General features: G+C 46.9%; 2 protein-coding genes across 2 annotated transcripts; one reads left to right on the top strand and one right to left on the bottom strand.

Moving 5' to 3' along the window:
- Window positions 1-315: 315 nt before the first annotated feature.
- On the top strand, window positions 316-2,981 carry toe1 (target of EGR1, exonuclease). The gene is made up of 7 exons (XM_076980931.1): window positions 316-449; window positions 543-583; window positions 841-937; window positions 1,018-1,176; window positions 1,304-1,563; window positions 1,740-1,902; window positions 2,082-2,981. The coding sequence occupies exons 1-7, from the start codon at window positions 339-341 to the stop codon at window positions 2,769-2,771; spliced, it is 1,521 nt and encodes a 506-aa protein (XP_076837046.1). The 5' UTR covers window positions 316-338; the 3' UTR covers window positions 2,772-2,981.
- tesk2 (testis associated actin remodelling kinase 2) lies at window positions 2,951-23,581 on the bottom strand. The gene is made up of 11 exons (XM_076980930.1): window positions 23,012-23,581; window positions 19,938-20,238; window positions 16,889-17,010; window positions 14,827-14,875; window positions 9,616-9,762; window positions 8,619-8,701; window positions 7,286-7,370; window positions 7,115-7,198; window positions 6,853-6,939; window positions 6,341-6,479; window positions 2,951-5,053 (listed from the first exon to the last, which is right to left on the bottom strand). The coding sequence occupies exons 2-11, from the start codon at window positions 20,160-20,162 to the stop codon at window positions 4,107-4,109; spliced, it is 1,968 nt and encodes a 655-aa protein (XP_076837045.1). The 5' UTR covers window positions 20,163-20,238; window positions 23,012-23,581; the 3' UTR covers window positions 2,951-4,106.
- Window positions 23,582-24,425: the final 844 nt, after the last annotated feature.

Here is a 24,425-nt window from a genome sequence, read left to right as displayed (position 1 = left end):
TCAAAATGACATTAAACCCAAATTAAAAATAATTTGAAGTTTATAGAAGCTCCACAGTCAGGCGATTAATCACAGTTAACATTAGTCTCGCAAATATACCCGCTTTCCCCCACCTTAAACGACTATATTTTCAAATAAATATTGTAGGCGGCACAAACGGTCCGTTAATTTTCAGAGCCACGCGGAAGCGAAGAAAGTTTGAAAAAAAAGGAACACAAACCTCACGCGCCAGAAACCGCCGCGCGACGCGCCAACGGTCGCCTCGTCTTTTATAAATATATGAATATAGATGCTTTAGTATTTGAAAATATAAAATAAAAGTCCGAAGTAAAGGTAAAATGAGCCCTACAGTGGTGCCTGTAGTGGACGTGCAGTCTAATAATCTGAAGGAGTTGTGGCCCGCGATGGTGCTGGCCTTTAAAACCTCCTGCTTCATCGCCCTGGACACGGTGAGGGTCACACTGGGGAATATACACCCAATAAATCAATGTTCCTGCACTAAACACTTAATTATTATAATTATTATTCCTTTGGTCTTATAGGAGTTGAGCGGTCTTGGTGCAAGGAAGGCTCTTCTTGCAGAGTGAGTATTTAACAAATATTTGACCTGCTTATTAAAGCAGTGACTTAAACATGCGATGCATATTAGTTCTGCAAAAATGAGTGAATGCAGATTTTGTTTTACTAAGCTGTCCAAGCAGAAATGTATGTAGTTAGTGAACATTCTAGATATTTAAGCACATATGGCAAATACTCACTGCTTTTAATTCAGTGTATTACATAGTAAAATTGACTAATCATTCTAGGCACAGAAAATATTTTGCGCTTGTGTCTTTGAAGGTCAATTGAAGATCGATATAAAGCCATATGCCATGCCGCTCGCACACGCTCCGTTCTTTCCCTGGGGATTGCTTGTTATAAAAGACTTGATGAAAAAGTAAGTGTTATGAATATATTATATAAATGTGAGATATGTAGTAATTGCTTTTAAAGTTTGATTTCTAATTCTTTGTTTAGGCCGAAAGAACATACTTGGTTCAAGTTTACAACCTGACACTATTGTGCGCAGAGGAGTACATCATTGAACCTCAGTCAGTACAGTTCCTTGTACAACATGGCTTTGATTTCAACAAGCAGTATGCTCAAGGTGTTCCCTACAACAAGGGCAATGATAAGGTAAGTATCTTTTAAAGAAACACGGTTCCTCATCTTTTCTTATTCGGTTTTGTGCAGGTTTTGAGCGTTGCAGTATCCCAAAAAGAGTCGTACAGCTTTCATATCGGATGTTTCCCTCTGCTGTTAGGGAGGAGAAGTCCATGGGCTGAATGTGCGCACCTTGTTCGTGGAGCTGCTGAGGGCCAAGAAGCCACTGGTGGTTCACAACGGCCTGATTGACATGGCGTTCCTGTATCAGTGCTTCTACGCCCACCTGCCCGAGAAGCTGGGCACGTTCACGGCGGACCTGTCCGAGATGTTCCCCGCCGGCATTTACGACACTAAGTACACCGTGGAGTACGAACTGCGCTTCACCGCGTCCTACCTGGAGTACGCTTACAAGAAGTGGTACGTTTACCAAGAATGTCTTTAGCCACCTGACAGAAGGTGTGGGTCATGGGTTTGTAGCGCACGATGCTAGCAGCACCAGGGTCATGGGTTTGAGTCCCCGTCATAGTGATAACTTTGTGGCTGTGCATAAGAGCATGTCGGACACCATACGTGTGCATGTGTTCCTCTTTCAGCAAACTGGACAACGCCCGGTCCATTGAGACGGGTGCGGAGGGACCTCATTTGTTCTTGGAGTTTTGCCATTACTCCGGACACCTGCAGGACTACGTGGACTACAGGCCTTGCTTGGAGAGCCACAGCAACGATGGCGGCCAGAACATCTGTGTTCAGTTCTCTGTGAGTTCTGCTCAGCTGGCCCGTCAGCACAAACAGCGGATCGTACGGTGGAGGCAGTGGTCGGGTTCTGCTGCCATAAAACGCTGATTCATTCTACGTTTCTGGTCGTTTAAAAGTGTGGTGGTTTTGTTCGCCATCTTGTATCCTGAAGGGTGTTGTGTGTTCAATTGCTTGGGTAGGCTTACGGATGGTGTCCCAGCGGATCACGGTGCCCCATGTCACACGACACAGACCTCATCATCCAGCAGGATGAGAGGAATAAAGAGGACAAGAGAAAAAAGAGGAAGCGCAGGCAGAAGAGGAAAACCACGCAGGACGAGGTGGGCGGCTCGCCTCAAGACAAGAGGGCTCACCTAGACAGAGAGGAGGGGGACTCGGTTCTGGGTGAAGAAACGGCCACCTCAGAAACCTCTGCAGCTGCGATCCAGCATCAACAACCTGGGGGGAACGAGACGGAGGCCCCTCGCCCCGGTGACCCCGGCGAGGCGCACGGCGAGGAGAACAGAGGCGGAGCTTCTCCGGCACAGGTCGAGACTGCTGACCCGGGCGTTGACGCTCAACACGCTTCAGAGAAAGTCCTGACCACAGTCAAGGACGGGAAGGTGGAAGGAGGGACCCATAGGGCCGGCTTTGACGCCTTCATGACCGGTTATGTTTTTGCGTTCGCCGGCGTTCTGAATCAGGAGCCCGGTACACATACTGGGCTCCATGGCTGTCAGAACAAACTGTACCTGAGCGGGAAGTCTGTCCCGCTACACGTGGTGAAGAGCACGTTCTCCAGGTCTTCTAAGGCTCACACCCGTAAGATGGAGCTCGTCTGGGGCAAAAGATCCTCTGACAACACTTCTGTCAGAGATGACACTGTGTAGCACAGCCTCTTTCCGTTCAGTACTGTTTCTTATTCGTTATAAATCATATTTACTACTTTATCACTTGCTGCGTGCAGTGGCATAATAAAGCATTCAACATTTGTTTAACAAATTTGCTTGGAGAACTCAATCCCATGAGAACGAACGTGCCCAGAGCAAATAATTAAACACGGCCAAACTTGAAGTACATCCTTAAATTTATTATTTTTTAAACATATGAACTCATACATGCACTTGTACATTTTATAAATCTGAAGCCATGTGAATAGTAAACGTCCTGATCTTTGGTAGAAATATACAACTTTCAATTACAAACCAACACAAGGAGAAAACATCCAGGTTGAGAAATAACATTAAGGTCAAGAACTGGCACATATGTTATTTACATAAATCTGTTTATCAAACTATTAATATATGCTTTTACACATCGATGACCAGCAGGGAAGTAAGACATAGTAAAATCTTATAAATATCAAAATAGATCCTCTCTATAAAAGTATTCTGCTTCAGTTACATTTGTTGCATAGAAATGTAGTGACAAAAGATGAGAGTTTAACCCCTAAGTTCTCAATTCAAGTGCAATTTACATGTTTTAAGTAGTTACACACACACGGAGCATTCAGAAGGTCAGAGGTCACAGTGTGAAAGGATCCAGCTGCTAATTCAGTCACACACTGAAGCCTCCAACTCCATCCACAAACCATCAAAAAATCGCTCAACCTCGAGGGGTGCAAGAGAAATGAACCGTGGGTATGGAATGTGCCTTCGCCCAGCTATCAGGTGTGCCAATTGGTACTACATCCATACAGTGCAAAATTAATTCTATTATGATGCAGAGCTTGTAGCAATAACCTTTGAAGGCACACATTAAAAATCATCTACTGTACCATTTTCCAAGTATGCAATTTTATATAAATAAAATTAATTTTATTTATATATTTAAACCAGGAGTTTGTGGTTCTGTCAAATTCTAATAAAGTGTTTAATTTCAAAAGACTTGTGCTTGTGAGGGTGTTAAATGGTGTACATTCATACAAATTTGTAGACTGATAATCCATTAGCCCCATGTAATTTTAGTTTATTTAATCTCCCCTCTGTGAGCTCCTGATGGTCTGTTAGGTAACAGTCTGGATCGCGTCATACCACACACTTCCTTTCAGCCTGAAAGCCCATGTGTGTTTAAGTTAGGAGGGTTTCTCTAATGAACAAAAGAAAATGTACATCTTTGAAGTCTATTAATTAAATACATCGTGGAAACTGTGCAGGCATCTGTTTAAGCTAATCCCACCATTCCCAGCTGTTGGGAAGCGGGTCTCTCCGTGTACACGTCTCGTCTCAGATGTCACAGCGAGACAAGACGTCCGGCGACTTGGACAGGACGATGGGGCGGAACTCCTGTGGCTCGCCGGCCATGTTCAGAGTGAACGGGTTTCTATTGGTCGGGGAGCACAAGCTCAGCATATCCTCCTGGTCTTGGGCTTCCATGTCCTCGCAGACGTAGGAGCGCTCCCTGTTAGCATTCTGCGCTTGGCCCGTGCTCGGGTTCTGTTCCTTGCCGTCGTGTATAGGACTTCCTCTGCTGCTAGAGCAGTCCATGGCCTCTGCCTCCGTCTCTGCGCAGGTTCGAGACGGCCAGCTCTCTTTCGGCCCCTCCCCGGACTCAGTCCCCTCATCAGACTCCGCCCCCGCCGTCTCCCGCTCCGCCCTCGGCCGGTAGGGTGGGATCTCCGTTACGGCATACTTCCTGGCCCAGCCGGAGAGCGGCTTGGCTTGGGCGTCCCCCCCGGCCGGACCCGCCTCACCACGGCCGGCGCGAAACACCTCGGACAGGACCGGCTGGGGCGAGACGGGCAGGGAGTGGCAGTGTCGTCCGGGCAGCTGCCAGAGCTCGGGCCAGGGTGGCGAAGAGGCGGCCCCCGCGGTTCCGCTGCCGGCGTTGGGTTGGTTCTGGTGAGCGCTCGCGCTGCCTCGCGGCGAGCGCAGGTCGAACATGAGCGAGAAGACGGACTTGCTGGGCACGTCGAAGAACTTGATTTTGCCGCCCTTCAGATCCTCCCTGGCGCTGAATGGGTTGATCTTGGGCCCGCCCCGCGAGCCCTCCTGCCCCCCGGCGTTGTAGTACGGATCCTGGGAGTTGATCTTGCGGCCGGGCTTGCGGGAGAAAATGTCCGACTGGCTGCGTGAGAGCCAGATGCTGTGGCGTGGGCGGGGCGACTTTGGCGGGATCTTATCATCCTGGAGGACCAGGGGGTTCAACCTCTTTACCCCCTGGAACTTCTCACCTGCAGGGTTGAACAAAGAGACAGATATGATGCTCACCAATATGCTTAATTGCAATCTGTAGTCCACCACCAGATGGCGCCATGGGGTGCATTTCATAAAAGCCCAAAAGGCAGTAGTACCACAAGTACATACTTCGGTTTAATTGGCGTAGAACCCCAGGGGTCCTTTAAAGCATTTCAGCTCTTTGATAAAAATAACACTGTGGTATTGCTGAAATGTACTCGAGATGATAAAGCACAGACCAGCGCCAGACAGAGGTTTGCTAATGACACAACCCAGACTACTCATGCCACAAAACCTTCCTGTGTTGGAACAGACCAGAACTGATGGGATGATGAATGAGGTGATGATGAGCATGGTGCTTGTTTCTCTTTCTGTGTTTCTTCGTCTCCCTATTCGTGCCCTGACCACGCTGAAGCGGCAATCGAAACAGGAGAACGGGGCTATAAACCGGAGTGCGTAAGAGGAGCCTACACGCTAGCGCACACCGAGCGCCAGCTCCTTTAGGGCGTTAGGGCGGGCCAACCATCTGTGGCAGGCAGGGCTGGCCGGGTGGGGGCGGGGCCATCGGGGGCGGGACGGGGTGGGGTTCTGCATGTTTTACAGTGCTCTCGTTCACCGTTACATATGATTCAGGGATTAGTTGGTAAGATTGTATCGTAGCTTTACAGACTGATACTTGTCTAGTTAATATATGTTTATATGTTTAACATTCATGTATAATAACGTGTTTGTTGACCTGTGGAGAACGCTAAACCCCAGCCCTGACCCTAAATAATATAACTTCAGCAGTCAAACTCCTCTGTCTCTTCCTCTTTAGTTCCTCTTCTCTTCCTGCATTAGTATCTGGCACTGGACTAATTACAAAATTATTGTACGTGTATAAACGTGATATCAATATTTCAATATCACGGTTATCATCAATACCAATATATCGCAGCACCCATAGCTGCGTGCCCTTGGTACACATATGCTTTTTATTCTGATAAAACTGGGTCACCGTGAAATGAAGATGTTTTAATTTCATGGGTATGTAAAATATACTTAACATACTTAACCAGGAGAGGCAACGGAATGTGGCTCGTTCCGTTAACCAAATGCCGACGAGCAAACCTCACCATACAACCCTGCTTCACTGTTGAGTAAAACGCTTTGTTCCGAAAAACATGACAAATACAAGTTTTTTTTTTCCCTTTGTGCAATTTTTGTGGATATCGTTTTGCTGACGGATTCCTGTTGGGTTGCATTGGCATTAATGAAAAGGTCAACGGGCCGGCCGCGCACACCTTTGGGGACGGTCTTCTTCTCCGTCTCCGCTGGGGGGTGGAGCCTCTCTCTCTCCGCCTCCTCAGCTTTCAGGCGGCGCTGAATGTCTTCCAGCCTCTTCACTATGTCTCCGAACGAAGGGCGGAGCTTTGGGTCCATCTGAAACCATGCAAACGGAAATGCTAATATTGGCTAATGGTTTGACTGGATAACGCACGCAGTCCTTCGCCCACTGTTAACTATGCGGGCACCTGTGTCGACACAGATGTGTGAAAATTGAAAAAAGACCAACGCCAGTACAAATTTGACTTCTACAGAATCCCAAAACACACTGTACAAGAATAACAGTGATGTTCCCATGCAAATCTTTTTTTTTATTTTATGAACATGGAAATACTGATATGCTTGTTTTCTTGCCTGATTTAATGCTTATGTATATGCCAGACCAGTTTTTCAGAAATCCGAGACATACCAGTGACACACACACACACACACACACAGACACACACACACACACAGCGGCGAGACTTACATTACAACAGTTGATGGCCAGCTGCAGGAAGTCGGAAGGACAGTCTCCCACCATGTGCTGGAACGCGTGGTAATCCAGCCCGAAATTCTGCCAGCAGACAGAAGATCTGTTAACGTCTGCCAGGAAGCGTAACCCGATGTGGACTCGCGTCCAAGCTCAAACAAGACACTTTTGCGCTAGCTACGGGGGGAAACGCCGCGGCGCTGCACATGTCACGCGTGAGCTGGAACGCGATTCGTGAGAACGGAAGAGCGCGAGTCACCTCCGTGCGTGGCAGGTAGTCTGGATCGGCCTGGATCCTGGCGATGATCTCGCACAAGATGATGCCGTACGAGAATACGTCGGCCTGGGGACAAAGACGGAGAAGTGATCGTGTGTTGTGGCGCTCGTGTCCGTGAGACTGACAGCAGAGAATGGGCGGAGTTCTGCTCACCTTCTCATTATACGGTTCGTCTCTCAGGACCTCTGGAGCCATCCAGAACGGAGAACCTACTACAGCCAATTTCTCCCCATCAGCACTACACACACACAGACACACACACACACACACACACACACAAAGAATGTATTTACATTTGGGTAAAACCAAACATCCTGAGCTTATGTGCACACTTTCCGTAAACACATCTAATCTCACAGCATCATAGTTCGCACTTCTTAATTTCTGCAAGACCGTGTGATTACCTGATATTTTACTACTGAACTGAACACAGACTTGTAAGGGTGGATGCAACGCACACGCCCCGTCTGCAACGCACACGCCCCGACTGCAACGCACGTCTGTCGTTAGAAACCTTACCGAGGGCCCAGTCAGTCGGCTCTTCAAATAATCTTATGTAGCAAATAGTGTTATGGCCTATGTGGGCGTGGCCGTTACGGCGGGGGCCTTTGATTGGGTGGATGGAAGGAAGTGAGGACAAGGCAGGTGACGGGGGGGCAGTGTCAGACTTCCTTTGGCTGCTTGGGTATTATTAGCTCTCTGATGAGTTCCTGATGTTCCTAGATGTTCCTGCCAAACCAGAAGACCACCTACGAGCCCCACCTGCCCTGGACGTACAGGAACACGTCCACTCCTCTCATTGGCCGTGTTCCCGCCGCCGTGTTATGTGACCATCCAGAGAGCTTCAGGAAGCTCCTCTAAAACATCAGACTCCTTACAGACACAAACATCTCCATCTGCACTTACGGTGCGGATCCTTGATTACACGGTACAGACCAAACGCATGTTGAATTCACTTGGGTTAACTTATCTAGGGGTCAGTAACATGGATACAGGATAATATTAGCCCCAAACTCTGGAAGCATTTGAATGGGAAACCTCTCCTACTGATTTAGAACAGGAGGGGGATTAGTGTGAGTAGAGTGGCCCTTGCTCTGGGGCCTCCAGGAGGGGATTAGTGTGAGTAGAGTGGCCCTTGCTCTGGGGCCTCCAGGAGGGGATTAGTGTGAGTAGAGTGGCCCGTGCTCTGGGGCCTCCAGGAGGGGATTAGTGTGAGTAGAGTGGCCCGTGCTCTGGGGCCTCCAGGAGGGGATTAGTGTAAGTAGAGTGGCCCGTGCTCTGGGGCCTCCAGGAGGGGATTAGTGTGAGTAGAGTGGCCCGTGCTCTGGGGCCTCCAGGAGGGGATTAGTGTGAGTAGAGTGGCCCGTGCTCTGGGGCCTCCAGGAGGGGATTAGTGTGAGTAGAGTGGCCCTTGCTCTGGGGCCTCCAGGAGGGGATTAGTGTGAGTAGAGTGGCCCTTGCTCTGGGCCCTTGCTGCTGCACTCACTCATCACTGGGGATCTTCTCTGCCAGGCCAAAGTCCCCGACGACTGCCGTGTAACCGTTTTCATCCGATTTGATCAGGCAGTTCTGCAAATACACACACACACACACACACACAAAATTAATAAATTCTTAAAAAAAAAAAATCCTGGTACATTTATGACTTCAATTAACTGACTGCTGGGACAACCCTGCTGGACTCCATAAACCCAGAATTTATGCCTCTCTCTCTCTCTCTGAGATGGAAGTCTCCGGAGCCACTGGGTTACTACATGCACACTGACTACTGAGGACCTGGACTCATTTAGCTCAACTGCTCTGATCTGTTGGTAAACTGGCTGCATACGGTGTAGATTATAACCAGGCTGATTAAAATGGTTACGGTGCCCAGAGGAGCCGGCAGCAAGGGGCACATCCGCAGTATAAACCAGGAGGAGAAGAACAGTGGAGCAGCTGATGCATCGAGCGTTAAGGGCCCGTCCACACGGGCTGCGGTCGGGCCCCGGGAATCTCCAACTCCCATCCTGGAGCGAGGGGAACATTGCCCCGCGGCCACCAGGGAAAAGTCGCCGGCGCTGCTGTACACTTTGGACGGGGACCTTCCTAGACGAGGGAGCCATCAGACTCATCTGAAGAACACGGTATAAGAACTCCATCCAGTTTTGGTTTCGGTTTGAGCACCTTGAAAAGCTTGGGGCATTTTGGCAAACTTTTGTCTTTTTGTTTTGATGAATGCGAAAGACAATATGAAAATGAAAGAGACTGGCAGTGTTCTTCGTCCAGGGCCCCAGAAAACATACCGCATGCGCAAGCCGCTAAATGCTAACAGACCCCACACTTCACCGCTAGGAGTGATAGCATGTGGTTTCTATAATAGCAATAGCACAAGAGATCTGGTTGATTACCACTGCACCAACTTAATGGTAAAGCCGGCCACTGCCGCTAAGAGCTAAAACGAGCGCGTGTTCAGTATACATCTGCGTGGGCATTAGCATGGTTACCTTGGAGGTGAGGTCCCGGTGAAAGATGCCCTTGGAGTGCAGGTACGCCAGGCCCATGGCGATCTCCAGGGCCAGTTTGAGTCGTGTGGGCCAGCTCAGATACTGGTTACTGTCCAACAGCTGTTCCAAGTTACCACCATTAATGTACTGCAAGAAACCCAAGCGTGGATGTCAAATGCAGACCAAACAGAGTAATGATCGCAAAGAGACACTGTTCACAATTAAGTATTAAACAGTTCATGAATGCATAAATTAAAGAAAAACCATGAATATTTTATAGTGGAAAACCATTTTCTGGTAAACGTGTATTTGGAGGCGTAGAGCCAGTACAGGAAACATTTGGACTAATATGTAACGGTACACTTTAAATCCCTGGTGTATGATGGACAGGTAATTATATCATTAGAGGTGAGGTAAATCTTCACAAGGACGCGGAACAAAGCGCAAATCTGCATATGCTTTGATGTGGAAGTGTTGCAACAGGTTGGGGAAGATGCATCTGCAGAGGGATGGAGGCTGGAGTGATACCGACGTGATATCGGTGCGATACTGACGTGATACTGACGTGATATCGGTGCGATACCACTCAGGGATTTTAAAGTTTTCCTTTCAGCATGGCCACTCCTTTAGCTGAACCCAGCAAATGTGTCCCAACCAGGCACCACACACTCACACACACACACACACACACACACACACACACACACACACACACACACACACACACACACACACACACACACACACACACACACACACACACACACACACACAACCTGGCTGCTTCATCCATCCAGATATAGCAAACTGCCTGCACGTAACCCACAGTGTTGCACGTGTGTGGGAAACAGAACTAGGCCCCAGCGCTGGACAACATACTGGTAAATGACCACACTGGCCTTAGTAGATATATAGGTCTTTATTGCTCAGGGAAATTAAGTTTGGCTTACTGAGGCTGATTCTGAGATCACAGAACGCTGCTACGCGCAAATCAGAAACCCGACATCATTCCCGGGATCTGCTGGAGCCACTTTCCATCGTGGGTGTTATCACCCCCCCCAGTGCCTGTCACCACGGAGACTACGTTAGCCTTAATCCTACTCTGCATTTTTCTCCGAAGTAAAACGATTCACAATCACACATTCACACTTGTATATCCAGCAATAACTAGCAATAAAAACTAAATGAAGCATCTGTTGACATTCAGCAGGCCTATTGTATGTTACCCTAGTTTTCACTGTGCCGCTAGCCAAAAGGCCAAAGGCCCGGCAGCTTCCCGGGTTTCCTCACCCTGAAAAATGTGCTCAAATTCTCACAAACTCTCACTTCTACAAAAATTAACACTAGTAAAAAACTCAACTATGTCCGTGACTCCGTGGTAAGAGGAGATTAATTTCTTGGGTTTTCTCGACTAGGTTCTGACCATAAATAGCACCGTTTCGTGAGACGTTTCCCCATCCTCCACTTCTGTAACGTTTGCTGTGTAAGGTGTGGAAATAGGATGGCACAATGATGCTAATCTTCGCACCGAGACACACTCGTGCATACAAGGCAGGATGAGACCCAGTCTCAGGGTGAGTCTCAAAGTTTTCTCCTATTTATGAGAGGTGGTTACACCATATCTCGCTCCTACACTCTGATTGACCTTCTCTGTCTCATCTCAGCAGACTGACGTTGATCGTCGAATTTCAAACAAGAAGTTTGAAACAGACTAAAAACCCACGTGTCCAGACCGAACGTTCTCAGCTGGATACGTGCTTGACTTGCGGGCGACGTGGAGTGGTTTGTGTCTCGCGCCTCTCTCCCTGGAAGACACTCAGGACGTATATCTATTGATGACTTGGGTTTCTGCTGATTCGATCATGGAGAGGCTCACAGCTCTACAGACGGAGTTGGATTAGTTGGGAGAACGCTTGCCTTCAGGGGAGTTTTCCCAGTGCTCAAACTGGACAGCCTTCACGCTAAATCTACATTCTTGCTTATCTTCAGGGAGAGTTTTGTTTGGGCGCCAAATGAAGGTCGTCGTCTTGGTTACCTGCTCCTCCCCCCACATAGAGACTGTCAGAGGATGGCTCTGGCTTTCCATCGCAAGTGTTGAGACAAAAACTGTGCCAGGCCAGCCTCTGCCACCACCACCCTAATCTAATGAATTTTATCTAATCTAATCTAAACAAGGAAAATAGGCCTCAAGATGATGCCTACCTTTCATTTACCCCAAATGTCTTTTTTTCTACTGTTTGACATGCTGCTTTTCTGCCAGGCCCCTCCCCTTTTCAGACAGGGCCCGAGCAGATGCCAGGCTCCTCCCCTTTTGTGCCGCACAAAGCCACTCCCATCAGGCTGGCTGAATGCAGACGACGAAACTCAGGAACAACTAGAGGCCGCCGACCGCACGGAAATCTTTTTATCCAAGCGTCTCTCGCACGCTGATGGCTTTCAAAGAGCCACGTGTTACTTAATCGCTGGGTGTTGGGTTACATCACGAGCGCCAAACCAAGCACTTTAACGCTTCATCAGCATCCGTCGGATGGATCTCCAGCCGAGGGTGAAATACGTCTACGTGGTAAAGAAGGAGAAAGAAGACTGATGCAGGTTATAAGTGGGAGAATACAGGTTCTCCTGTATATGCCGTTTCTCCCACGCCTGACAGACCGCCAATCTATCTGAGGCTAAATATACAAGCTAACCGTCTCTTTGGGGCTTGTCTATTTCTGCCCTGTTTACTTCAATCACAAGACAGGTGGTCCAAACACGGCCAACCTATAAACCATTTAGTGGTCCCAACGAACATTAAGGAATCACCAAGACATGCAGACTCTCTAGGGTCAACCACAACCAGAGGTAATGCAGTTAAACCCATTTGGTTTTTATCTGTTTTTATTCTTAGATCAATAGGATATTGATATACACACATACACATACATTATACACACATTATATATAAATATAATGTGTGTATGTGTAATATATATATATATATATATATATATATATATATATATATATATATATATATATATATATATATATATAAAATAAATAAATTATTAGTTGTAAATAAAGCGTGAAGTTGTAAATAAATCCATTCAGGTAAATGCAGGTGTGTGTGTACAGCCACGCCCTCACAGCCCCACCCAGCCAGTCCCAACACCAGAGAACCAGTTCCATGCCCCACAAATTCCTGGGAAGTGTGTCTGCAGCTTCTGTCTACCTCCTGTCCTTCTAACCCCCCCAAACTCATGAGACGTCTACAACCAAAGCTGCGATTACAGCCTGCCCACTAAAGGTGATTAGGTTACCAACGAATGTCCACGTACCGCTCTATATAGAGCCAATCCTTTGGGTAGAACACGAAGCTTGAAGCTATTTGGACTGTGCTTGGGGTGACGTGAACAGAGTTTAGGAAGCTCATTATTATGCAGACCAAAAGACCAAAACCTGTTAAACAATTTTACACAGAATGATATTAAATAAATTAATATTCATACATACAGGAACAATCACGTGAATCTTCGCACTCAAAAGTGAAACAAAACAATTCCCTGCAATATTTTGAATAGGAAATGATAGATTTCATATTATAAAATAATATGAAATCATTTAAATATTTTAAATGGCAAACTTTTACCTCTCTTAGAACGGACTGAATGAGAGCAGGTTTACTGCTAGCTACAGAGGAGCCCATATGCAAATCAGCTGCTTTTTACGATCCCATTTCTGCTAAGACTTAAATGGTAATTTCCTTTAAATGTTTTTCCAAAAGCTTCTGAAGGGCAAAGTCCTACAAGTGTTATTTTTTCATGTGCACATATCCAATCTTTATAATAGAAAGTAAAAATTTTCACACAATAAAAAAGAAACCAATTGCCACCTTGCTTGGAATAATATAATCCCCAGATAGAAAGAAGGATTACTTGGGATTGTAATTGCACTAATACGCCGTTTTGATAATATGCATTGGGCAGACAATGTGGGGCAGAGGTCACAGTGCACATCAGTGTGAGTGGCGGTGCTGGTGTTTGCTTGACCGACGGTCCTCCTGACTCTGGGCCACGCCCCGGGTCATCTCGTTAACAGAGAAAGTCCAGGTGTCGGTTGCCGCTGCAGTATTGGGTTTAAGTGATAACAGGCCTCCGGTTGGTCAGTGGTGAGCTGGAGGTCTGGATGTGGCGTCTAGGTTACAGGACGAAGTCACACACAGGGTGGTGTCCATTACTCGACCTGTTTACCCGAGAGTCCAGTTTGCACAGGAGCACGTCCCGATAATGCGTGACGCAACGGTTCCATAGGCCTTTTGATAAAACGCACGACAGCACATCGAAGGCAACCACTCAATCAGTCCCCTGACAACCCGATCAATACTAATCAATAGGACAAGCTTATCTATTTGGACAATACCCACACTCATGGGGTTACCTACATGTGGGCCCGTAGATGAGAGACGGGCCCACATGTTATCCCCGATGTGTCTGGGGGATAACACACATTATTGCTTTCTCACAGAACACTTCTCCCTTTACTTTGAGCAAACCGGTCTGGTTCTGCAGCGGTTTGGAGAAGCAGTCAGACGTGAGCCGTGCTGCTTGGTGTTTTGATTACTGTCCTGCGAACGCTGACAAAAGACCTGCCATCTCAACATGCCCCCAAAGCTCCGGGGAACACCGAGGAGCCACCTCCCTTGTTTTTAGACACAACCTTGTGTATTCCAGCTTTTTTTCTCCCAGAAACCTTCACTTTAAGGGCATGTGCAGACACGCATGTTTGAAGGTTAGGTGATTACATTCTTGTGTTTTCTACTAAGCGTGGGCACTACCGTCCAAACATACTACTCACATTCATCTACAGATATAACCTCCCACCCGACCTGCCCACACACACACACACACACACAGCTAACTTTTAATTAGCTCTCCCTCCTTTAGCATCACACAGCAGAGCTGCTCTCCTGTTTAACTGCTAGTCTTCACGTGTGCAGTCGGACGGCAGTCACAGCCAGGGCCTTGCTGCTCTGAAACGCTTACAGACAACCACGTTTGACTCAGAGGGCTTCAGTTACGACAATCATGTTGGTTACCGCTTAGAATGTCAAAACAGGGCAGTCTGGGTGAATTAAAGACGCTCACAGGATTTGACATCATGAAGGTGTGTGTGTGTGTGTGTGTTGGGGGGTGGGGGGGGGCATGTCTGTGCCTGCCTCGAGGCTCAGCTTACCTCTGTGAGAGCATGGAGCTGTCCTTCCTGCACACAGACACCCCTGAACCTGCAGGGCAGAAACAAACAAACAAACAACTCCGTCAAAATCGCGGCACGAGCACCACATGCATATTTTCCCTCAAGAAATCCTCCCGACACCCGGCGCTCTACCTGGGTAGAATCGGAAGCACTCAATTAATGCCACGGCTTCATTTAAACAAAGAATCGAACAACCAAAAACAAAACAGGATGAGCGATTCGCTCCAGATTGGAGTGTTTCCTGTAATTTGTCACTGACAATTAGAACGCAGCGTCTGAGATTTATGAGATTGCTGGGATTGCGGTGTGCGTTCCTGTACCGTCTCTTTCAGCTCTTCTGACAGCTAGGGGTGTTAACGGCTCGCTACCAACACTACAGTCGCGAGCCTCCTCGGTCGCCGACGAACCTCCCGAGAGGGACGTGTGTGGAAGAACGCAGATGGGCCGCGAGGACGCCAGGTGCGTATGGGGACGGCTCAGGCGCGCGGCTCGCTAGCGCCCCGCTATTAGCGCGCGGAGGGGTGTGTGTGAGTGTGTGAGTGGGGGGGGGGGGTTCGTCTCACACACAGCGTGCCATCTGGAAGAACTACCGTTTATAAACCTAACTGAAGCAGCTATATGCGTTAGGGTGGCCCATAGCTCATGACATCTCCTGTTGACATGAGGCGCGAGCGTGTTTGATACACAGATTTAAAACAAAGTGAACACTGGGGGAGGGGGGGGGCTATAAATAAAATGTTTCTGACATATCAACATCATATTAAACAAAGGCAACCAACAAGGAGGAAAGTTTTTAAATGCTTTTTTTCTTTATAGCCTGCAGCCTTTATGATGACACATTCCAGCTGAATGCCCCCCCTGTGGGTGCAGGGCGGGTGCGTCCTCACGCACGTGCAGGGCCGCTTTAGCACGCGCTAGCGATGTGAAGGCTACAGTTGCTGCATATCCCGCCGCCAGAAATCCTGCACGCGAGTTTGTGCATGCAACCCCGTCTGGGAGGGGGGACTTCGGATAGTTATGGCTCAATAAACTTAAAGTCCGACATTTATTGCCGTCTTCGTCGTTTTTTTTTTTTTAAACAAAGATCCCCTTAGAATGGTCGTTAACGCGAGGCACCTCCCCCAGGCAGCAGGACCTAACAACCGTGTTATTGTAGAGGAGGAAAAAAAGAAATCCTCCCCACAGAGCCCGCCCTCTCTCTCTCTCTCTCTCCCTCCCTCCCTCCCTCCCGCAGACATTCTGTTGTGCGACAGTCAGCTTGGCATCGCAAAAATAGAGAGGCCAGGGCAGCCAAAAAGGATCCACGTTTGAACCGGAGACCCATTTATAGACAAAACGTGCACACATAAAGCTCCGTGCTTTACGAGGTAGACATGTTCTCCAGCTGCACGCTCTGAGAAGCTCGGAAAACAGTGGAGCACCTTATTTTAAGGGGGGGGGGGGGGGGGGGGGGGGGTGTGGATGGTATGGGTTATGTTTAACTTCTGTCCATTCTAGATTTGGAGGGGGGGGGGGGGGGTTATATTAAAGCCAGGAACTTGAGGTCATCTACCCAGCCTGGCTAGGATAGACACTCCTTCCGTTTTAAGAACGCTATCTTTGGTGAGCTCCACCAGCCGAAACGAACCGCTGTATGAAGACTCGCCGCTCGACCCTGATTAAACCACAGTGAACACTCAAATCTAGAGTCTTCTAGAAACTCTCCAAAACTTCTCACCAAAACAACTACTTTGGCACAAATCTGCTTCAATGGGGCAATTTCTAATGTACCATCAAGCCTCATAAATTTCTAATGTACCATCAAACCTCAAATAAAACCAAACCATAAGCTGCGAGATGTATAATTTATATCTGCATCACACGTACACATTAACCAACAGTTCAATCTGAGAGGCACTGCTAGCACTGCTCTGATGGACCATTCTGTATGTGTGTGTACATGCATATGTGTATGTGTGTGTGTACATGTGTATGTGTGTGTGTGTGAACATGTGTGTGTGTGTGTGTACATGTGTACGTGCATGTACAGTGCCGTGCGGACCTGAGGATGTTGGGATGAGAGAGCCTGTTCATGAGCTGGACTTCTCGTAACATGTTGGCCCGGTTACTGCTGAGCTTATTCATCTTCAGGGCCATCACCTGGTCCGAGGCTCGGTGACGCACCTGTAACACACACCCACACACACCCACACGTTAGTTCCTGTAGTGGCACCATGTAACCAGTTAAATGGCTTCATCCTGATTGTGAAGCCACGCCCCCAGCTTGGCTGATTGGCTGCAGACGCACTTCTGAACTTCCTCTTCGCATGCGCCTGTTTATGATGGACAAAAATATGTTGAGAAAAATCAAACCACAGGAAGCTTCTATGACAGAGTGACAAAAAAAATAAAATACACCGAGCTACACTGCAGCACATCTACTGACGTCCCGTAGCCACGGTATAAACCCAGAACACGAGGGGAAGATGATACTTCTAGCAGTGTTGATGTGTGTTGACCACTACCGCTGGTGATGAAAATAACCATCAGGTTCAGTGGAAGGAAATACACAGAGAAGAAACAATAAACTTTTGCTCTTAGATGAATGGTTAGATTTTGGTTAGGTTATGGTTACGTCTCTGGTTAATCATCTCCTCGATTGATGAGCAGGAGATTCCGAAACGCACGCCCTCTCACAACTTGCTGAGATAGCATACCAGAGCAAAACTAATTTATCAGTCGCCCATGTATTCAGAGCGACTGAGCTTTGTAGCTGCAGTAGTGCGTGGGTCTGGGTTGTAGTCCAATGTCCTGAGCATCGTGGTCAGGTAGCTTTAGCCAATAGCAGGTGACTGAGAACGTCACATGCCAACACCGGTCACCTGTGTTCAGTGCCACTTCCTGTCATCCCCTAAATATTCCCCGAGCTGGTTAGGACAGGTATTTGCAAAACTGCTATTCTCAGCAATGCAAAGTTGATTGCTTCCAGGGCAGCCTGGAGAGGTTAAAAGTTCACTTCCTTCGAGTCCTGACCTCTGCAACCGCACTGGTTTATGTAGCGGCATCTGGCTTCGCAAGAAAAGCCTCTCCTCTCTCGAAAAAGATGCCGATTCCTCTGACGACGCACCGTAGCCTGGGGTTAAAAGCTCCCGCCCGGATACCAAGGTTAGCGCGTGAGGAGGACTGGTGGCAGATGGCCATCACAACCTCATGCTTGCACGTACCTGGACACATGCCCACATACTCACTCACTCACACACACTTGTTTCAGCCCACCTAGAGCAGAAGCAGCCGGCGCAGACACAAACGTAGACGCGACCTCCACCACACGCATCCTTACTGAGAACCTGTTACGAAACCATTGCACCCATATATTGTGATCAAAAAACACGAAACAAATCCCCTTTATTTTGAGGTCTGCACAAAAAGGAATTTATTCTTTTGTTTGTGTTTTTTTTCCTTTAATGGTATAGCTACTTCTACCTCGTTTGAGAGATCATCTTTCATAAACAGAAACAGTCAGTATACTTGGAATCCATGTGTTGAACAATAGCAGGTTGTGGAGACCATGCATTCCATTGTTAAAGGTATAAGCAAGTAACCAAGCTTGGGAAAATATAGCATGGCTCGTCACGCTTTTCTAAGGCCCAAACCCGTTCTTCACGCGCAACGCTACAGCACGCACTGCACCGGCGAATAAGACACCTCGCGACGTACAGCAAGTCGGATCTGGTCTTGTCAAGCTGCAGTGGACACGTCAACATAAGTGGTGGTGAAAATGCACCAGTCTGTGGGGTCAGATGCCACTCCAGTCAGGATAGCCCCACCCCCCCAACCCCTCCCCACCACGTTGGGCTAAAGCGTCCGTCACAAGTTACATGCAAACACATGCACGCCAGCCACAAGCACGTACACAGTGAAAGAAGAACTTCAAAAGGGCTTGGAGAAGTTCTGGTCCATCAGGACTCTTGACAGTGGAGATCCTCCCAGAACAGTCATCCTTCTCTACTTCCTCACTCACATATATATTGAGAAAACAACGTCTAACCACTGAAAACATGAAAGGGGCTTGAGATGACCAAAAGCCTCGATACCCATCGTACACCGTGCGGTACATCTCTGGCTTGACATCTGTATATACCTCACGGTTCATCCCAGTTGGTACCTGCTTCACCGAGGTAGAAACATACAAGCCCACGATCACCTAGACGGACCTCTCAATTGACCTCCAGAAATTTAGTCCCAGTCTACAGGTCAGGCCATCTCTAGGTCAGGCATGATGGTTTTACTAGATACACTCACTGACCAACATCTGGTATTGAAACAATTAAGGCCTGTCTGTCTCTGATACATACATACATCTCTGATAAATCTACATTACATCTTGGAAATATCACTCCAAAGATGTACCAAGTTGGAATTAGTATTCAGAGATCTGGACGCCACAGAACAACATCTGATCCTTTTCCAAGATTGCTTTATCTCGTTGAAGCGTGCACTCCATAAAACCTCTAAATATGTCCTGTAGGATCTAGCATCGAGACTATAAGTGCAACTCCTGTAAGTCCTGTAAGTTGCGGGGTGGGGTAGACTTGTTCTTCCAGCATAACCCACAGATGTTTGGTTAGAATGAGATCTGGGGAATTTGGAGGCCAGGTCAATAACTTGACCTCTCAAGCTTCTCAAGAAATTCATGAACAATCGTAAACAAGGTCTGCAACAATTTCTATGTAGATGTCAAAGTAATATCCTCATGAATGCCTTGACCCAAGGTTTGCCCAGAGCATGACACCACTTTTGCTGGTTTGCATCCTTCCCATAATGCATCCTGGTGCCATTTCTTCCCCGTGTCGTCCTCCATGCTCCTCACTATAGGGGCTTTCAGCAGTGGACAAGGGTTAGAACTGGCCTCAGGATTGAGGCTTCTCCCTCAGGCGTACGGAAACAGTGCCCCGGTCATATACAGCACCTGTTATGACACCTTTCTATCACAGCCAGCATAAACATTAATAGCAGCATGTGCTACTAGCTCTTCTGTGGGATAGGACCAGACATGAAATTCATATCTCTACTGGTATAATTTTTAAAGCTTTTTTTGTTTTTTTTTTTACCTTGTAGACCTCTGAGAAGAAGCCGGAGCCGATCCGTTCGCATATGAAGTCATCAAGGCGTGTCAGGCAGGAGAAGGCACTGATGAGGGCACGATAGGAGGAGGGGCACACTCTGTCCAGTGGGGCGGGGCCGGTCTCAACCCCGCCCCCTCCGCCATCCAGGTCCTCCAGTCGATCGGGCCGCGTAGGGAAGCCGGCGATGGAGTTACGCTTGCTCCTCTCCATCGCTACTGCTGCACGACTAATATGGCAGAGCACTCCTTAACGGACATTTTCTGGGGTAGGACTCTTCTCGGCAGACCTGGGATGCAAGAAGAGATGCGCATAAATTATTTAAATTAGTCAGAGGTGATTTAAATAATTGGCTTGTTAATAAATCATCAGCTGTTTGCAGTATTCTTTGTTGCAGCGCAAGCCATGAAAGTCTGCTGAGCTCATTGGGCTGTACTACAAAGCATGGTAAAAACAAAATGGGGTCTGCTTACAAAATGTTGCAATAAAAAAGTGCCCTTTATTGTTTTCATTTTAGCAGAGACACATTAATCCTTTCTCAAGGTTTTAACTTATTACGTGCATTCCAAAACCCCTTTCTGGTGAATTCAACAATTGTAGTAGGGATTGTCCGCTGGTTCGTGGAAGCTGATCAAAGCACATGGCGACATTAAACTCTGATCACGCTTATTGACGTCAAATGCAAACCGAGACTCACAGGGTCAAGTCCCGGATCTATAAGAACGGACCTTTTCCTCACACTGTGTTTGCGGCTCGGTTTCAGCCATCTTTAACTCCACATGTATGCCAAGATGCAAGGTGACTTGGAAGCAGGAATATCTACACACAGCTTCACACTCCCAGAAATATTTATTTTGGAGGCATCCAGAGAGACACTGCTGTCATTGTGTAACCATGAATATAAATTTCCGTCACGCATCAAGAATGGAAATGTCTTGACTGACAGTTAGCATTCCCACCGTGTCGCACCTGCCTGTCTGAAACACTCTCACCCTTCCGTGCTAAAAAAAAAACCCCAAAATAACCCAAGGCTACAGTGGCAGCCAGGATCTGGAGAAGCTTTAATAGAGGAGAATCTGTAACCTCGGCTACGGCCGGCCAAATCTTTCCCACCTCACTGTGAAAATGCAAACCACTCCAAATAGCTCTGCCATTACCCCTTATTCACTCAGAAAATATGGTGAACACATAGGGGACGATGTACCACGCTCGACATTCCACTTTAATGCCTCAAAATAAAAATAAAAGAAAAAACCCTGGCCATAATGTGTGGCTTCACCAGCGTCTAAATTCAGGCTTCTCCCTCAGGCATACGGGCACCGCACCCCGGTCAACAGCCACTTTGTAAAGGCCCAACATAGCTGTTAACCTAACATTCTCAGCATCTGGTTTTCCCTGACAACAATGATAAATCACCAACGTGCAGCTCGTAATTTACACGGACTGGAGGAGGCCCCTGGCATATGTGACCACCGCATACACGGGCTCCAAAAGCCCCCATCTAGGGAACAGGGACTCGGCTGCAGGAGTGGCTAACAGAGACAGAGACGGTGACGGTGATCAGGGGTGGCCAACAGAGACAGAGACGGTGATCAGAGTTCAAACACTGGCAGCCAAATGTCTGAACTTGGTCTACAAAAGTCTGAATGAATAAAATTTTTTAGAGATTTACATTTGTGGTTTTATACTGCTTAGGTGTGCATTTCTTTGTTTACTGTAGAAGATAAATTTCCTATACACAAAAAAAGGAGATCTGGTTGGTAATGAGCTGAAAGCCAAGAGAAACACGGAACCTGATTACAAAGCCTGTGAAGTCACTTTTTGCATAGCTGTCATTGCTGCCTGTACTACATCAGCGCTGAAAACATTTAGCAAGAAACAGGAAATCCGACTCAATTTGCAACCAGTGACTCAAATTCAAATGACAATTTCAGTAGACAGCCCTAGTGAGATCACCATGACGTTCTTTCTGTAGAAAATAAAGTGACTAACAAAAGAGTGAATCACTACAATTTTAAATTTGCTCTCAGTCTAAGCATCAGCTATTTGGTTCAGCAGGTCTTATCTGCTTTTGCACAACAATGCTACCAGCCTGTGCTGACAAAGGTCTTTGCAGTCATGTTCACAGCAGAAAAGGGGGTGAAGACAAACCCCACACCAGATAAGCAACGACAACATGACAGCTATGCTAAATTTTGCACGGCGGTAAAATTCTGCCTCAGTGTATTTACACACAGGTCATGGTACAGTACTTTAAAGGTTACTTCATGAGCGTGTAATAAAGTTATCTTCCGACTAATCTAAATGTCACACTGCATTTGGAGACTGGGAATGGTCCAGCAATGTGGATGCCCCTATGATAACAACGGCTGTCACATTTAAACATTCAGAGGGAAATAGTCACCCACTAGTCTCCAACATCCGATCAAACCGCACAGGAGTCTAAACAGGAGACTGAGAAACAACCGGGTCAATACCCAGACCACCTCCAGCCGCATACGTAAGGCCACAGGTATTTCTGAGTTACCAGACCGGGCTACGCTGCTCGTCTTCCACAGCCAAAAGGCATGAACACAAACATGCTTGGCATTCCTCAGATTTGAAATAAAGCCTGTGAGGTCTTCAGCTATTTGGAGGAAAAGCATTTCTGAAATTCTAGCGGGCATATTTAGCTGGTGCATGCAAAGATTTTTTTCCCACAGGTGAAAAACATTAAGAGGGTTTACCTAAGGTGTTAGAGTAAAGCCTGTTATTAGTAGTAAGGAATGAAGTATTGTACAGTAGGTTAACACGGCCAGGCATGAACCTGCAATTCGGCAAAACAGAAAATGTGTTAAATAAATGATCATTATGGTAAATCAGCTTAGAAAAGAGGACTTTAGAGGTGATCCCATGTGGTGCTGACCTCTGAACTTCCATGCAGTGACTATTATTAGTGTTACATCTGATAGGTTTGATCAAGTAAGCTTGAGTTTAGTCAAGCTTAAGTTTAGTCTTCATATCTGGAAGTGTGGATGTAGTTGTGTAAACTAAACTTTAGTGCGTGTGGTCCAGTGTCTCACCTGACCGTCTGTCTCGGACCTGAAGTTCTGCGGGCTCGGTCGGTCTCACTCAGACCCATTCCACTTCACCACGCATCACCCCTCCACGAGGTCCATGAATACACAGAAATTACCACGATCTCGCAACAGATGCAAAAGTTTCCACCGCCCACCAGCTACATCTGAACTTTAAAAACTTACAAATACTGCAATGTTACTTGCTACTGCAGAACACAGTTACAAAGTCCTGCCCATGAGAAATAAATGCAGATGTAACAGAAACGTTTGACGTGCATCAGTAAGTAACAACAACCTGGCCAAACAAAAACAAACTAAAACGCTGGAGCGCTCCGCACAAAATAAACACTGCGCCTCTTTCCATGTCGTTCCTTCTCTTCCTTAAACCTCCTTCGCTTTCAGTATATAGTATCGTCCCCCAAATGGTGACAAAACGCATAAAAAAAACCATCAACCTCGACGTTATTTAAGTTAATCTGCGTCAAAACACACCGAGGTAAATTGGCGAGTCTATTCAGCCGTCCTAGCTACTCCATGACAAGCGCCTCTCCCCTATCGCGTAGACCTGCGTTTTCTTGTCGTTTTGAAGGACGTTTGAAGCCGCCATTCAGAGTGCAGAACGCGTTTTGAATGACAGGATTTCATCCAATAAGAAAACAGGAAAGTGAGCGTTGCGACGCTCATAGGCTACACGAACCCAACGCTTCCTGCTCATTCGTCTGACCAATAACACTGGAGTATGCTTAGGGCGCTTACAGACAGGTCACGTGTCCCGAAAATATAGGATATACCACCTAGAACATTATAAACGAGAAAGGACATAACGGAGTGTTTTCCCTTAATAATTTCGCGATGTATTTATAAAATGTGATGTTATAAAGTAATTAACATTAAACAGATGTCTCATCTAAATACAGACCTATCTCATTTCTTTTTAAGAACACAGTGGAAGTTGAGTTGGACGAAAGAAACCAGCTGAACAACCAGAATATATGTCGACAGCGCCATCTAATGTTGAGGGAAACGTTTAACGACTCCAGAGATATGTTTGAAACCCATATCTGAATCAAAAAGTAGGTAAAGAATACATTATTTGTTTCATATTTTAGTGTAAGGTAAGGAACGGTACAGGAGATCGTTTGTACCGACTGCGATCACACTGTACATCTCTTCCGCTCTGTGTCCAGTAATATACACTATTATAAATAATACCACTCCCATTGATTACTGCACTCACCATTTATACAGGTGAAGTCTGCCGATTATTTACATAACACTGACCCTTACCTGTTATAACTTTAATCTTATTGGCAGTTTTGTCCCCTGTGTTATATATTTTGAGTGTTTATTTTGTGTTGTTACTCGAGCTACTGCAATATGCTAATTTCCCTCTGGGATTAATAAAGTTATCTATCTA

Source organism: Brachyhypopomus gauderio, chromosome 19 (assembly GCF_052324685.1).
Source record: "Brachyhypopomus gauderio isolate BG-103 chromosome 19, BGAUD_0.2, whole genome shotgun sequence".
In the NCBI taxonomy this organism is placed as follows: domain Eukaryota; kingdom Metazoa; phylum Chordata; class Actinopteri; order Gymnotiformes; family Hypopomidae; genus Brachyhypopomus; species Brachyhypopomus gauderio.
Note: the sequence above shows the minus strand (reverse complement) of the source record. Positions and strands in the feature narration are given on the sequence as shown.